The 16156-nt window shown below is 42.0% G+C and overlaps 2 protein-coding genes across 2 annotated transcripts; one reads left to right on the top strand and one right to left on the bottom strand.

The window, feature by feature from the left end:
- Nucleotides 1-1648: 1648 nt before the first annotated feature.
- On the bottom strand, nucleotides 1649-11784 carry LRP2BP (LRP2 binding protein). The gene is made up of 8 exons (XM_032186227.1): nucleotides 11658-11784; nucleotides 10844-10959; nucleotides 8692-8805; nucleotides 7548-7690; nucleotides 7361-7466; nucleotides 6611-6834; nucleotides 3581-3746; nucleotides 1649-1770 (listed from the first exon to the last, which is right to left on the bottom strand). Exons 1-8 carry the CDS (start codon nucleotides 11782-11784, stop codon nucleotides 1705-1707), a joined length of 1062 nt encoding a protein of 353 aa, XP_032042118.1. The 3' UTR covers nucleotides 1649-1704.
- A 2089-nt stretch (nucleotides 11785-13873) lies between these two features.
- On the top strand, nucleotides 13874-16114 carry ANKRD37 (ankyrin repeat domain 37). Its single transcript, XM_032186796.1, has 3 exons — nucleotides 13874-14126; nucleotides 14873-14964; nucleotides 15467-16114. Exons 1-3 carry the CDS (start codon nucleotides 13905-13907, stop codon nucleotides 15702-15704), a joined length of 552 nt encoding a protein of 183 aa, XP_032042687.1. The 5' UTR covers nucleotides 13874-13904; the 3' UTR covers nucleotides 15705-16114.
- The last annotated feature ends 42 nt before the right edge of the window (nucleotides 16115-16156 follow it).

Below are 16156 nucleotides of genomic sequence, written 5' to 3'. Positions count from 1 at the left end.
GGCATCACCAGCTGGGTAGATGAGGGGAGAGCAGTGGATGTCATCTACGTTGACTTTAGCAAGGCTTTTGATACTGTCTCCCATGACATCCTGCTAGCAAAGCTGAGAAAGTGTGGGATAGATGAGTGGACGGCAAGGTGGGTTGAGAACTGGCTGACTGGCCGAGTTCAGAGGGTGGTGATCGGCGGAGCAGAGTCTGGCTGGAGGCCTGTGACTAGCGGTGTTCCCCAGGGGTCAGTGCTGGGTCTGATCTTCATTGATGACCATTGATCTTCATCAACGACCTTGATGAGGGAATAGTGTCTGCCCTCAGCAAGTACGCTGATGACACAAAGCTGGGAGGAGTGGCTGACACGCCAGAAGGCTGTGCTGCCATTCAGCAAGACCTGGACCGGCTGGAGAGATGGGCAGGAAGAAACCAAATGAGATTTAATAAGAGCAAGTTCCTGGGAAGGAACAACCACATGTGTCAGTACAGGCTGGGGGACGACCTGCTGGAGAGGAGTTCTGAGGAGAAGGACCTGGGGGTCCTGATGGACGACGGGTTGACCATGAGCCAGCAGTGTGCCCTCATGGCCAAGAGGGCTAATGGGATCCTGGCATGCATTAAAAGGAGCAGGGCCAAACGGTCAAGGGAGGTGATCCTCCCCCTCTACTCTGCCCTGGTCAGGCCTCACCTGGAGTACTGTGTCTAGTTCTGGACTCCCTGGTAAAAAAAAAGACAGGCATCTCCTGGAAAGAGTCTAGCAGAGGGCCACAAAGATGATGCGGGGCCTGGAGCTTCTTCCCTACAAAGAAAGGCTGAGAGACCTGGGTCTGTTCAGCCTGGAGAAAAGACTGAGAGGGGATCTCAACAATGTGTATAAATACCTGAGGTGTGGGAGACAGAGGGATTTGGCCACCAACCTCTTTTAGGTAGTTTGTGGGGACAGGACAAGGTGCAATGGCCACAAGGTGGAGCACAGGAAGTTCCACACCAACATGCTAAAGACCTTCTTCACGGTGAGGGTGATGGAGCATTGGAACAGGCTGCCCAGGGAGGTTGTGGAGTCTCCTCTGGAGATACTCAAAGCCCGTCTGGATGCCTACCTGGGCAGCCTGCTCTAAGGAACCTGCTTTGGCAGGAGGGTTGGACCCGATGATTTTTTGAGGTCCCTTCCAACCCCTACAATCCTGTGATACTGATAAGATGCTTCAGCAGATGTAGATGAGTTAGGAAAGCATGTGAACAAAAGAATATGCCCCTAACCAATGTGAGATTTAAAAATGGCATTTAGTATGAAATCACAATCTTTGAATGGGACATACGTGAAATCTAGATGAGTTTGGGTTCAAGCTCTTCAGAATATTAAAATTTAATGTTTAAATGCTAAAAATGGAGAAAAGTAAACAATCATTATTTGGTTCAGTTTGATTTGTGTGCTGTATAGCCGTACAACATTAAGAAAACAGGATATCTATCCCAGTAAAATGTCCTTAATCTATTTTAAGTCCTCAATACCCTTTTAAAAAGGTCTGCCTTTGCCACACCTCAGTTATGGGTGTGAGCTTTTTGCTTTTTTAAAATAAAAAAAAAATCTGTAAACTGCTTTAAACTTATAGAAAGTTGAAAATCAAACCATAAGTGATGAGCAGGCTGTAATTGCTGAATATTAAAGATGGTTTATTGTAGGAAGTACATATCAGCCATAACTAAAGGAAACACTAAATTCTCCCAAGATTAGCTTTCAGTTCAAGATCAGAAGCAACATCAGGATCCAGAAGGCATGCCTTTGAAAACAAAGAATAGGGAGTTCTGGTTTATAGGTAAAATAAAATTATACATTGCCAAATACAACACTGGTAAGGTCTTTTAAGTTTTGTAGACATCAGAGATAATCTACTTCTTAAGATACTAAAGATAATATATTCAGCATGAAGTCCCCGTTTCTAGTAACAGAAAAATTCAGTTCTTTAAAATTAGCATAATCTACTACAGTGTTAGGTTTGGTTTCAAAAATATATATTTTTTGTAATATTTGTTGCTGTGGCATGTGCTGGCACCACAGCCAAAAACTGTAAGCAGAAATCTACTTACAGATTGAGTTGTTTTCGTTCACTTCCATTATTTATGCCAGTACCCTCTTGCACACCCATAATCTCTTCCTTGAATCTTTCAAAACTGCAGCTGGTCAGTTATTTAAAAAAGCAACCAATTTTCATTTTAAATTAGTACAATTGTAAAATTAACAACATTATTCTCTGGGCACGAAAGAAACTGAACACACCCACTACTTGTCTTCTACTTGTTCTAACATTACCCCTTCAGATACTTTCCTTCTTTACTTGGTCTGTCCCTCCTCTAGAGTTGTAGCTGTAGTGATGCATGGCACCAGTCAACAGCAATAATTTCCCTTTCTACGAAGAAGTTACTGACATATCTATGTCAGTCTCAAATGTATTGCTACCGAATGATGAGTGAAAGTTGTGAATTTTGGTCAGTTCTGTTGGTAACACTAGCCTAGACAGAAAATGGGATTATACTCACATGAAGCCATGCAGGAATGGAATCCTGACATATTTCCTCCATGCTTTAAGTTTTACCTAGGACTACTGGCTACAGTGCTCATGCCACCCCACCTGATATTCTGTTCCTGATTTCCTCATCCTATCCTCTGCAACACTTTTTACAACAGAGAAACAACGTATTTAAAGTGCATGAATTCCTCCACAGGATCACCTGTTCTGCTAAGTATCTTCTGCTGTGGGCTTTCCTGAGTAAAGAGCCACAAAACTTGTCAGCTGATAGCTTACCATTTGCATAATTCTCCATTTAGTTGGACTGCACCACGCAGGGCCTTGAAGTATTTTAATTAAGGAAACAAATGATCTCTGCACAGAGATCATAGAGAATCTTAGCAAGACTGCATCCATGCTCCTACACTCCCTTCAGAGGGCATAATCATATTTCCCTGCCTGTACTTTTAGGCATCTCTAATGTAATTTAGTGTTTTGTTTGCTTGTTAGTTTCTTAAAGGCCATGATTAATCTTTTTCTTCAGGCAATAAATCTTACTTCAACTTCAGCACTTTAAAAAATGTGACCTATTTTTCTTCTACATACCAGTAATAGTAGATCCTCAGCTATCAGTAAAAATGTAAATGTGAAAATAAGCATGAAAAACAGTTAGACTGATTTAAATATCATTGATGAAGGTACTAATTGTTAGAGATTCTGAAGTAGAGAGGAAAAAATATATTTTTTTCAGTTTGAATGACAGCAAATCAATCAGAGATAAAATTATTAAAATAATTTAAGTAATGTATTTTGCAAGCTCTTCATTGTGGTGACTGACAGTGAATTTTTTAAATTTGGTAGAATGAATTGTTTTACTTAAGCAAGTGTTCAGGCAATGCCCTTCAAGACTATTTTTAGTAGTTTTCAATTTAAATTTATCGCTCTTCGTTTTCTTGCACGGATTGTTAACGTTATTTATGTTGGAGCCTTTAATATAACCAAACAGCAAGTTTAAAGGCTCAAATCCAAGGCATCACTCGATCTCAGGAGCTATAAATTAGTCCGTGAGACTTTGCCAGCTTACCATAGAATAATATTTTTTAGCAGCAGCTTGGTCTTGCTGTACACCTCGGCCAAGATGGAGGCATCTAGCCAAGTAGAAAGCAGCCATGGCGACCCCTTTGGCTATGTAGGTTGGAAGACAATCAGTCATCTTTGCTAGCGTATCTATGTCGTCATTTTCTGTAGTCCTGTGGTAGAATTTACAGCATTAGGTTAGATAACGCATTTAAGTCAACTGTATTCCTATAGGACTTGATAATAACTCTTTTCCATTTATGTGTAACTATCCAAGATGAGCTGAAATTTACTTGTAATCAGCTGGCCAAACCGCATTCTCCTTTTCACTGGTTTGAAGTTGGGATTACTTGAATATCGTGATACTAAATACAAGAAAGGTAAATTTTACAGTCACTTTCACTGAATCTATACTAGTTATAAAAGGCAGTATTTCACACTAATTGTACCTATTAAAATATAACAATATCCCAGATTCTTGATAGGATATTGGCAGACCGTGGTAATCAGAGGATTTTGGACATACGTTGAGAGCCTGATGTTATAAGACCTACTTATAAAAACGACTGATGACTGCTTCAGCTCAATTACTCTCTTTTCTGCATGCATCTGTCTGCTTGCTGTCACCTTGTTTTCAGCATGTTGTTTTTACTAAAAATGTTTATAGCAACCAGAAGGACCGTGTGAACATTGTCTTAATGATGAGGTTATAATTACAATTGTTACTACACTTTTAAGTACAGCATTTCAAAGTGGAAATTGATTTTTTTCCAACTGGTATCTTAAAATGGAATCCCCTAAACTCATGTTCTTTCCAGGTAACAAAGGTAAATATATGTTTCTTTGTACATCGTTTTATAGTTTTGTCATGGCAAATAGTCACAGACTCACAAGAAAAGAAAAGAAAAGAAAAGAAAAGAAAAGAAAAGAAAAGAAAAGAAAAGAAAAGAAAAGAAAAGAAAAGAAAAGAGTAAGTCATAGCTATGTCCTATAAAACAGTGTTTATGAAAGATTGTTCTGACTCTCTGCAAGTCAGTGCCTGCTAAATCACTTGAACAAGTTGGCTGCAATATGCTCCCACCTAATTCAATCCCATTAACAAATGCAGTAACAAAAAAGAACCACTTAACAAGAACATTTAAATATAATGACAGTAACCTACTACCTCTTTTATCTTTCCTGATGCAGTGTTTTTACCTTCCTTTCCAAGAGATATAAAACAGGACACTGAGGCAAATAATAATATCAATCAAGTCAGACAAGACTTCTAGTTTAGCACACCTGTCTTTAAGAACATGGTATAACAACGGTAAGTGAAACCATATGGGATTTTTTTTTTTTTTTTTTTTTCAGTGAAGAATATTGGTAGCTAATCAAAACTTCAAACGTTGGGCAGTGGTACACCATACATAATCATGTAATGTTGTGTTATGCACAAACATTATATACAAATGTACAGACAAACTGTAATAGGTGTGAACGTATAAGGACAAAGGACTTTTAACAGGAAAGGTACTGATGATTGATACAACTGGTTGAGCTGCTGTGAGAGTTTGCCTCAAGGCCAAATGCAATTCCAATTACTTGGACTGTTTCAAATATTTTGGTAGAATTTTTTGCTTAAAAATGGTCATTTATAACTGCAGTGTGGGATTTTATTGCTGTTCTCTGTGAGCACAGTCACAGCCAATGAAGTGCCCTGTTTATTTGTCTGAATAACCTGCCCTGCTGCATCGCCTGGAGGGGACATGTTCTAAGCAAGACTAGCTAGACTAAACTGAACAGTTTACTCACAGTGCAAGAGAAAGAAAAGCAGCATGTTCTGAGAGAAAACAACCCTTTTTAGCAATGAGCATAGCAAATAGCATTTATTGCTGACCTGCTGAATTACCAGAGCTGCTGCTATCCCTTGGCATGTACAGGGGCAGCTTCTCTCAGATTGTAACACATCTGATTGCCGGACAGCAGCGCCTTCATAAACATACCACAGAAAGCATGAAAGCTGTTGCATGCTGCTTGTGTAAGTAGTTCTTAGCCTCTTTGTATGGTATTTCTAGCAAAAGAATAATCTGACTACTTGACCAAACCTCTGACACGCTGACCAGCTGTGGAAGTTTGTCACAGAAATGTGCTGTTGATCAGCCACTGAATGGCACCACCATTGCTTTTCTCCTCCCATGCCTAGTTCAACGTAGAGAAGCCTGATGCAGACTGGCTGTTTTAATACTGCAGCCTGGCACAGAAGTTGCTATTTCTGCCATACACAAACCTCTCCAGAGTTATGTAGGTAGAGCAGCAAGTCCCCAAGTGGCTGCCTGTAAAAACGCCAGTCAGCGCTTACTTAACTGTGGCTCAGTCCAGCACCTCTGCGCAAGCAGATAATTACCAGAAACCACTTGCACGCAGGTGATGACTAGTTTGTGGTCCAGGCTCAAAAATGCGTACGTAATAGGCATCCCCGTAAGCAGCAACTGATGGAAAGCTAAAGGGTGGTGGCTTGGCACTGCTTGCAGCAGCTACTTCTAGGTCTGCACACTGCTCAGATAGCTTGCTGTGGGATCCCAATTAGTATCAAGGCCTGCATTTCCCATAAATGAGACAGGAACTAGACCAAAATGTTGAGCCACAGAGCAGGGAAATCATGGGGGAGAAGATGGTGGGTAGGAAACACTAAGATAGAGGCTGTGGAGAGCAGAAGAATATTTATAGGGGTTTAAAATGGAATAGGGAAGGCAGCTGAGTTTGTGGACGAGGAGACAGAAAGGCAGGGTTGAGTGTGGGCTCCTACTTGGGATTCTATTTCAAGTCTGTTTTGCTTCACAGGATCAGAAAGAAAAGTTCGTCTGCACCAAATAACTGAGAACTTTATAGTCTTAATTTTGTCTGTGGTTTGCAATTCCCTCTTAAAAAATGAGGTCTTGCAATTCATTAACTCGACTGTCTCCTGATCTGGAGAGCCAAAACCATAAACTTAATAATCACTTTAATCTAAGTTCCATCATCTTACATGAATACAATAATAACAAATTAACTTCACCTCATAGCTATTGTAGCAGCTGTTGAGTAGAACTTTCTATTGTAATAATATTCCACAAGATGGCCTTGAGCATAGATGTTTCCACGTTCTGCTGCTCCTTTCAGGCACTCCAAAGCAGCCTTAGTGTTCTGATGTATACCTTGTCCATAGAGATACATAACACCAAGCACACCCTGTGATTCCAGACTTCCATTGCCGCATGCTTCTGAATGCCAGAAAAAGGACTAAACAAGAAGCAGAGAGTTGTTTTCTGTGTATTTCCGTGGATGTTTTGCATTAACTAAATGACTTTTTAATGTGATGATATATTCACTTTAATTAGTTATCTTGCATACTGTTTGCTTAAAACCTTTTACATCAACCAGTCTGTAAGAAGTGCTTATAAGAAAACAGATTCTCTGTAAGGCTTTTAAACCTGCTTAATTTACTGTGAGAGCTGTCAATCAGTGACACCTGCTTGATTTTTTTATTTTTATTTTTTGAAGTGCACTGAGGCTGACAAAACTGTAATGCACTCTATCCTACTCCCTGATACTCCCACTAAATAAATAAATAAATCTCAGCTAGCAGTGTCAAACTAGTCAAAAGTGAGAGATTCAGACCATCTGTTCACATGGGCTTAAATGAACAATAATGTCTAGCAGTGCTTAAAATACAGTTTTCAGAATTAAATATATCACCATAATCTTTCTGTGAAATCCTAAGTTAACTGGAACTCATGAAATTCAGAAGGGTATAAGCGGGCTTTACCTTCCTCAGATCTTTTAGAGCTGACATGGAGTAAAGCATTCCTAAAGTACTCTGGGCCTTCACGCTTGCTTTTGGATTCCCATGGTCTGCAGCAATAAGCCATAACCTAAGAAAATGGGGACAAAGTTCGTTCAGTAACACAGCATCCCAGCATCTGAAACTCATCAGGAAAATTGTCTGCCATTACCTTTCAGCCTCTTCAGTTGAATGTTTAACACCACAACCTTCATAATAAGCTCTGCCAAGATTGTATGCAGCAGCAAACTTCAAGTGTCTTGCTTTTGAGGAATCAGAGTTGAGTATTTTCTTCATGTATTCCACTCCCTTTTCCTACAAAGGAGGTATTTCAATCATTACATACAGACTGGGAAAAGGATGAAGTAACGAACCTGAGAATCTGCCAACATTTGCAAGACAGGTAGTTTTTCAGTTCTAAAACCTCTCTCTATAATACGTGGGGATAGTGTGGATACCAGTTAGACTGGTATTTCATTTGCCTAAACACTTCTTATGTGTTTGTAATTTTTTAAAAAGTTTGATATTTTTGTTTAAGCAGACCTGTGTCTGATAACTGTTTCAACAAATTCTGTTTTGTAATGGCTATTATTCTATAAAATAGATGGCATAGATCTTTACTCAGTTTTCAGTACACCTGTAAAGATTACACTTTGACATCTTGGAACCTAATCTCATCTACTGCCGTTCTTCTTGCATTACTTTCAGAACACCAGAAATTTTCCTCCTCTTTTTAGAAGAAGTTGCTATTCACTTACAATTCAAAGAAACATGTTACTATTGATTTATGATATTATTAGCTAATTTTCCTTCTGTTCCTGCATGAAATCTAGCATACCACATTTTCAAGCATAATTTTGTTTAGCATCTATGTTCACAGGTTAGAAAGTATTTTTAAAAATACTTCTGTGTAACAGATGTTTTACACTTTGAAATGCAGTTATTTGATTTTCATTTTTATAGATTCTATTATCATTTATCTGCACGGCTTATTAAAAAGTAACAAACTAATAGCAATTTTTAAACAAGCTAAATAGCTTCCATGAAGTATAATCAAATCCTTATAAGCGAAACTGTAAAACACAAGTTCTCATAAGTGTTTGTCAGATAAACCTATTTTGTTATAGCTGGTTTTGAAAATTCTTCAGCCAAGAACCCTCCTTTTACAATGCTCTGTAAGCATCTGCACCTCATGAAACTATTTCTAAATCAGTGACCCATTTATTTTAAATTAAATGATCAAGTTTACAAAGAAGCTCTTAGTAATTATAGATTGATATTAGAAGAAGAGTAAGAAGTACAGCTAAGCTACTCACGGGGTCTTCATTAGTGCCTAGTCCATCGTAATGCATTACGCCAAGCTGATACATTGCTTGAAAATCCGTATCCTTGATTTTTTCAAATTGTATTAACGCTTCTTGGTACAACCCCTGGGAAAGATAGAATGAATAATGAAGTACACAGAATAAAGAGTACATACCTCAACTTAACTCTCCAGTAGATACCCTCTTATAGTTTTTCAAACTGGAGCATTTCCCTCATAGAAAAAAAAAAAAATGCAACCACACAAGTGGCAGAAAACAGAAGTAGAGTAAGTCAATAACTGCAAAAACATTGGATAGGGTGGAAGCAATGAGGACTTCCAAATAAGGCTTCATCATTTTAATATATAAATAAAGAAAGAAATGAAAGTAGTGCACAAATATAATCCCTGAAACCAAAAGGTGTCCTGACAAGCCTCTTTCACTCCCCCCTGAAGCCATCTTTTTAATTGAAGTAGATAAGAGCCTAATTGAGATGCACTGTCCTGCTGGACAGACCTTAATTTAGGTGGCCTTGAGGGCCTAAGAGCCACCATAACGTCTCAGCTAAGGGTTGGGTTCCCAAAGACTAAACCAGGATGTTTGAGGAGTTTATGGGTTCAGCTGTCTGCCTCCCTTTTCTTATGAGGGCACTACCTGCAACCACAGAGATACCAGAAGGGCAGGAGAAACAGGTCTTAGGAATAAACCTGCGCCAGATTCAAGAGATTTAAAGGCCTGCAAACTACAGCGAGTCTTCATCTCATTCTTCTGTAACGACCTCATGTATTCTGCCCCCACAATACATTTAAAATATCCTACGTTTAACTATTTTTTTTGAGTAAACTTGATAAAGAAATAAGGCTTCTGCAAATGCTTCCATCTGCTGTTCCTAGCCTTTTTCTTCTGCATATAAAGCTTTTAAATGCATTGGTTAACTTCAATTAAATATGAAAAGCAGATGAACCTCTCAAAAGATCATTCGTATCCTGTAATATGAAAATCCATGCATATACGTGAGGATCTAAATTTATGCCAGTCTCAAGAGGAAAGTAATTAAAGTGCTCTGCAGATTTTTTTTTTTTAGCTAGTTGGTGTGTGCTTTGCCTTAAGATCCCTCCTCACAGCATGTGCCCTGCCACGTGCAGGGATGCTGTTAGAGCAGACCCTGGGGAAGGCACACGTAGCACAGTAGGGAACAAGGAGTTAGGAGCACAGAAGTCCTTGATCTATGGGAAGGCAATTGCAGTGTTATGCCGATACGCATTTTTAGGTAATACGGACATCTATCCCTAAATATGGAAATCAAAGCCTGCTCAAAGAATAAATTTATGGTGCACAGCAATATCTACCTTGGATATCTAGGCCAGCACATCAAGACACAGACAGGCCTGCTGCTCCACAGGACCAGTTTTGCTCATGTTGAGATCAGCCAGTGCAGTAACAAAACCGTTACAGAAAGCTGAAGCCCTGAACAAGTTAATTCTGCTCCCGCTGCTAACCATGAGGCTGATGTACACTGTGCCACATATGGCACTACTAGCAGTACTGAACCATGCACATCCCATTTGAAAATATGAGTTGGAACATGTACAATATCCTTTTCCATCCTTCTGATCTGAGCTATTCCAAGGATTCGGGTCCTTAGACACACCTACTCTTAGAGTCATATTTGCATTTTTTTAAATCTGGCTTCACAAGAAGTAGAAGTTTTTCTTCATCTGCCAGCTAATCTGATGCTCTTCCCTGAGCATTTACTTCCAAATACCCAGGCCAATTTTAGCCTACGTGGGCAGGGACAGAAATCCTGCAGATAATGTTTCAGCAAGTTTGATGAAAACTGGTGGCTAGGTAGGGAAGGAAGATTGAGAGCTGTGTCCTAGGTCAGGAACCATTGACACCATAACAAAAGGCACTGTACTTGGCCAGTCAGCTGGCCAAAAAACAACTCAGTTTGGAAGCTGTAGCACAGACTGCCACTTACTTATCTGGGGTGCTTGGGAAAAGTGGAGGAAAAATACATTTAGTAAGAACACCTGCTGATTTTAATGGGAAAAACAGGAATAAACATCTCTTGTAGCTTTTTTTAAAAGGTATTTCTTTTCCCACTGAAATTGTATTGAAAGTTGTCAGCTTTATAATGTCTATTTAAAAAGGAAATCACAACCTCTTCATAGTACAGCTGTCCTTTTAGAAAACATGCCAGACGATCTCCATCTTTTATTCTTTTCTCCAACAGTTCCTCTGCTTTTGCAAATAAAGCAGCATGGCTGTAGTCCTCTGCTTAAAAATAAACATATATATATATTTTTCCAAAACAGAACAGATGGAACAGCATCAAAAAGCACACTAAAGCTCTGGAGCTAGTGGTGTCCCCTTTTCACTATGCTTTTAAATGACTAAGCTGAAACAAGGATTGGAGCATCTGTTTTATGAGGAAAGACTAAGCAAGCTGGGCCTGTTTAGCCTAGAGAAGAGGAGATTGAGAGGTGTTTATCTACCTCTATAAATACCTGAGGGGACAATGCAAAGTGGATGGGGCCAAACTCTTCTCAGTGGTGGCCAGTGACAGGACAGGGGGTAATGGGAATAAATTGAACCACAGGAGGTTTCATTGCCGTATGAGGAAGAACTTTACAGTTTGGGTGACAGAGTACTGGAACAGGCTGCCCAGGGAGGTTGTGGGGTCTCCTTCTCTGGAGATATTCAAAACCGGCCTGGACACCATCCTGTGTAACATGCTCTAGGTGACCCTGCTTGAGCAGGGGGGTTGGACTAGGCAATCTCTGGACGTCCCTTTCAACCTGAACCATTCTGTGATTCTGTGACATAGTGCTGCTTCGTAAAACGAAAAATAAAGATCAGTAAAGACACGGTGACTTCACTGAAAGCTAAGTTTGACATGGAAGAACAGAAGCGTTTCACACAGGATGTGTTTCCATCCTACATGGGTTACAAGACCACCATTTCTCTTAACTTACCTGGCCCCTCAAGGGCGGGCAGAGCGCTGCAAGCCTGGGGCAGAGGCTCCCCACGCAGCTTCATGGTGGCTGCCCGCCTCCCTCCCACCTGCCCCATGGTAGTGAGAAGCGGGCCCGGCCCCGCCATGGTGACCATTGTCTGCGGGGCCTGGGCCTGGGCTGGCGACTGGCACTAGCAGCAGGAGTGCCATGAGGGGAGGTGGCCCAGGGCTGTGGCCATGCTACCTGCCTCGAGCTGGCTGGGGCTCCGAGCCCAAAAAGCCGTTGGGAGGAGCGGGAGGAAGGGAAAGGACATTTCTGGCTGTTGGCCAGTTCCGAGCAGTGTGCGGAGTAACATGCCCGGCTAGCGCAGGCTGGGGCTTGGGCATTGCCCAGATCGTTCCTACTAGCTGCTGGTCCTGTTGTGAGCTGAACACAGCTAAAATACCTCATGGGAAGCAATTGCAGGCAAAATAACAGAAACACAAAGGATTGTTTCCACCACTGTTGATAGCTTCTGGCTGTCTCCCTTATAAAAAGATATACAATACCAGAAGGCCACAAGGGCACTTTTAAAAGTCTTTAGCTACATCCCCCCACCCCTTTTTTTTCTTTCTTTCCTTTTTTTTTTTTTTTCTTAGCAATTGTCGCTCTTCCATTTTTGGCAATGTAATCTGCTTCTATAGCAACAGAGGCAGAGGACGCGGTCAAAATAGAAAAGGAATGCTTGCAGAGTTACGCGGTTAAGCCTGCGGGCTGCACATCGTGTTTTCAGACAGACCCAATGACTCTAAGCGCCAAAAAAAGTCCTAAAACTCATCCTGATTCATTTTACTTATATGGCATAGTCTAAGAAGTGTGCAGGAAAAGAAACTTTTTTTGACAGCACAGACAAATTACTGAATTTAGGAAGCACTTTCTGTGGAAGCCAAGGTACCCTTCAGAAAAGGCAGCTCTGAGTGCCTTGCTGCTTTTCTTTCTGCAGGAGCGTGCAGGTGTGGGTGTGAGGTCCCACAGCTCAGCTTGGTGTATCCCACTGCTCACACGCATTTATTAGGACCAGTTTTTCCAATTTCACCAGCTCAATACCTATGCAAAGCGAGTGGCTTGAGACATAGCCAGCACAGGGGCAGGAGAGTTCTGCGGGCACAAATGAGATGGGCGCAATGCGACACAGGGCTTGGGAACTAATTAACAGCGAGTCTTAAGAGAGCTGCAGCTGGTGGGATGGAGGTGGTTAGGCTGGAAAGATGGGATTGCTCAGGTGGGGAATCACAAACCTGTGCACTACTGAGGTAATTAGTGCTGGGGAGGGAAGGCCCTCAAAGGGGAACATGCTGGGGTGATCCAAGGCTGCCTGGGCTTATGTGACTGCTGGAGGTTTGTGCTTGCAGTTGCTTAAAACTTGCTTAAAACAACTGTGGATTTCTGGCATGTGTGTGGAGGGAGGTATTCTGTCCCTAACAATTCTCAATTAGGAGTGTAGGGGTTTTATTTGTTTATTAACTAGTTTGCTTGTCTAGCTGTTCAGGGAAAAAAAAAAATAGTATGAAAGGAGAGGTGAAAACTGTTACATAGTGAAATGCTTCAATTGTGCTGACATATTGCATATTTACCTGGAATTCTGCACCTTTAAAAAAAAATACTATATGTGCGTTCATGTTCCACTACTTAAATAATTTATATTTATTTTCACAAAGGAGAAGCAACGGGCACAAACTGAAGCACAGGAAGCTCTGGCTGACTATGAGGGGGCACTTCTGTACCGTGAGGTGACAGAGTGCTGGGACAGGCTGACGGAGAGGTTGCACAGTCTCCTTCCCTGGAGATACCCAAACCCCGCCCGGATGCCATCCTGCGCAAGGTGCTGCAGGTGACCCTGCTCAGCAGGGGTTGGACTGGGTGACCTTCCGAGGCCCCTTCCAACCTCGGCCATTCGCACACAGCCCAGGGCCGACATATGCCGAGTCCCCTCCCTCAGCAGCCTCCGTGCGGGACGTGTGGCGGCGCCGCGGCGCCATGGCCGCCCGCCGCTGGCCGTGCGGGCGCGGCGCGGGGAGGCGGCTGTGCTGTGGGCCGGCCGCCCGCTGCCTCCCCTCCCATGGGCGCCCCGTGGCGGCCGTGCGGGGCCGGCTGCCGGCGCTGGGCGGGGGCTGTGGCCGCCAGGGTCCCCTCCCCGAGCTCCGGGAGCCGGCCGCGATGCGGGAGGTGAGGCTGGGGCTGGAGCAGCCAGCAAAGCCGTGCGGGCTCGCTGTTCGCTCTCGGAGGATGAGTGCGGTGGGAGGCGAGGGGGACTGGCGGTGGTGCTGCAGCTTCCCCCGTGCTCCCTTTCAGCCCGGCGGCGGTTTCAGCGCCCTGTTGGAGGCGGGGACCGGCGTGAACGCACCCGCGGATGCCTTCGGCCAGTCCCCGGCTCACCTGGCCGCGGGGGGCGGCGAGGCTTGCTTCCTGCTGTGGCAGCTGCAGACAGGCGCCGACCTGAACCAGCAGGTAAAAACGCACGGGTGTCGTTTCTCCCACTTCTAACCTCCCGTCAGGAAGCTCGCCTTTTATATTTATTTATTTTGCTTAACCTGGGAGAGGTTTTGTATATAGACAGCTGCACTGCATGAGGTGTCTGGGGTTGCTGATTTTACAGCAGCTTTATTCTATTGTGAACCAGCAACCCTATCTATACCGCCGTAGCTATTTCGTACTGCTGCATATGGTGCTTTCACACTGTGCAGCTGTCAAAAATTTCTTTTAATAGAAATGAGTATTCTTTCTGCCTTTCAAATTTTGCCCCCGCTTCCTCTGAATGTGCGGATTTTTCCTCTAGCTGCAGCTTTTAATTGGTCCATACCTCTGAGTTTGTAGCAGCAAGCTGTCAGTCAGTCCCTGAACAGTGCTGAAAGGTGCAGTTGATCAGCACCTTAATCAGCACCAAAACGTATTCTGTGTAAATAATCTTTATAAAGCTAAGGTTAAACCCTGAGTATAGCATGGGACAGCAGTCCTACTGCTCTGTTGGATTATCAGAATACATTAAACAAATGTTTACTGGCAATTACTGGGTATACTTCACTAGCCATATTCCTTTAATCTCTCTTCAATTCACAACCAACCGGTATACAGAACACCACTCAAAACAGTCATGTTGGAGAACAAAGTAGCTTCATCCTATTCCTTTTCTTTCAAACAACCTATATATATATATATATATATATATATATATAACAACTGTTTTATACGTTTAGGATTGCCTTGGAGAAGCCCCAATTCATAAAGCAGCAAAAGCTGGGAGTTTGGAATGTCTTGCTCTCCTGGTTGCTGGTGATGCCAAAATTGAGTAAGTTAAGCTACATCTAATCATTTCTGTATCAGCTCTCAAAAGATGCATGTTTTGTACACTTTCTTGTTGAGGGTGCTGCTAAAAGCTGCTGTCAGCTAAAGCTGACAGCATGGCTGTAGACATACAAGCAGTATCAAAAGCAGCAATACACATGAACACATTACATAGACCATATGCTGTTCAGTTCCGTGTTGAAGTAACTGCTAAGAGAATGTTCTTGCTCATAGGTTCTTGTTGATTTTCCATTCTAGTGTTGCACTCATCTTACTCACACCTTTCTGATGCACTAAGCCAGTCATAGTTTGGTGACAGATATGTTTTTAAATAATTACTCCTTTTTGCATTTAGTGGCAGCACCCACTATCACTAGAGCCCTATCCTTGGCAAACCTTCTTGGTGTTGATTCTTTGTACTTCTGATTAAACTTATCACTTAATGAATCTTGATTGTTGTTTGCTCATAATTCATATGAATTGTGACTATTAATTTTGTGTTTCAGCTTGTGCAACAACAGTGGGCAAACAGCAGCAGACCTTGCACTGGCTTGTGGCTTTCTGGAATGTGCCAAGTTCCTGAAAACAATTCAGCACACTCAAACTATGAAACTGAGAGGACAGTCTAGCTCCTCACTAAATGGCAACCACAGCATGCTGAGTGAGGATCTAGCAGCACAGGAACAAGAATGGGAAGCAAGCAGATCAACAAGCAGAAAGAGGAGAAGGTCAGATGGTGTGTAATACCAGTGGCTTACCATTTGTTGTATTTCTAATCTTTTTCTTTTTTGTACTTTTAGCAGTTAAGTAAATAAGTTTGGTGATAGATGCAGGTAAGCTGGATATAGATGCCTGCCAATAAGTCCTGCTTTGCATATGTAATTAAGGTTATGGTCTTGTAAAAAATGGATATTGTGTTTAGAATGGCACTGAAAAGTTTACCTATAATTTTTTTCTTTCTTGATGTTAAAGTATTCTGAACAATGTACGAATGGAGTAGCTGACAAAGATAGCAGTTTTACCCATACCACAACTGTGTCTTTTGATGACATTAGATACAGGCTTATTTACATGTATGTGTTCATGTGACAGATCTGTCTCTTAGCTGACAAAAGAAAGGGTTTGTCACCTCATTGTCAAATTTAGGGGAACCCAAAGTCTGAGAAAACATGACTGGACTATCAATTGAGTAACTT

The sequence above is a fragment of the Aythya fuligula genome, chromosome 4, assembly GCF_009819795.1.
Source record: "Aythya fuligula isolate bAytFul2 chromosome 4, bAytFul2.pri, whole genome shotgun sequence".
NCBI classification, from domain to species: domain Eukaryota; kingdom Metazoa; phylum Chordata; class Aves; order Anseriformes; family Anatidae; genus Aythya; species Aythya fuligula.
This window is presented reverse-complemented; position numbering and strand designations above follow the sequence as displayed.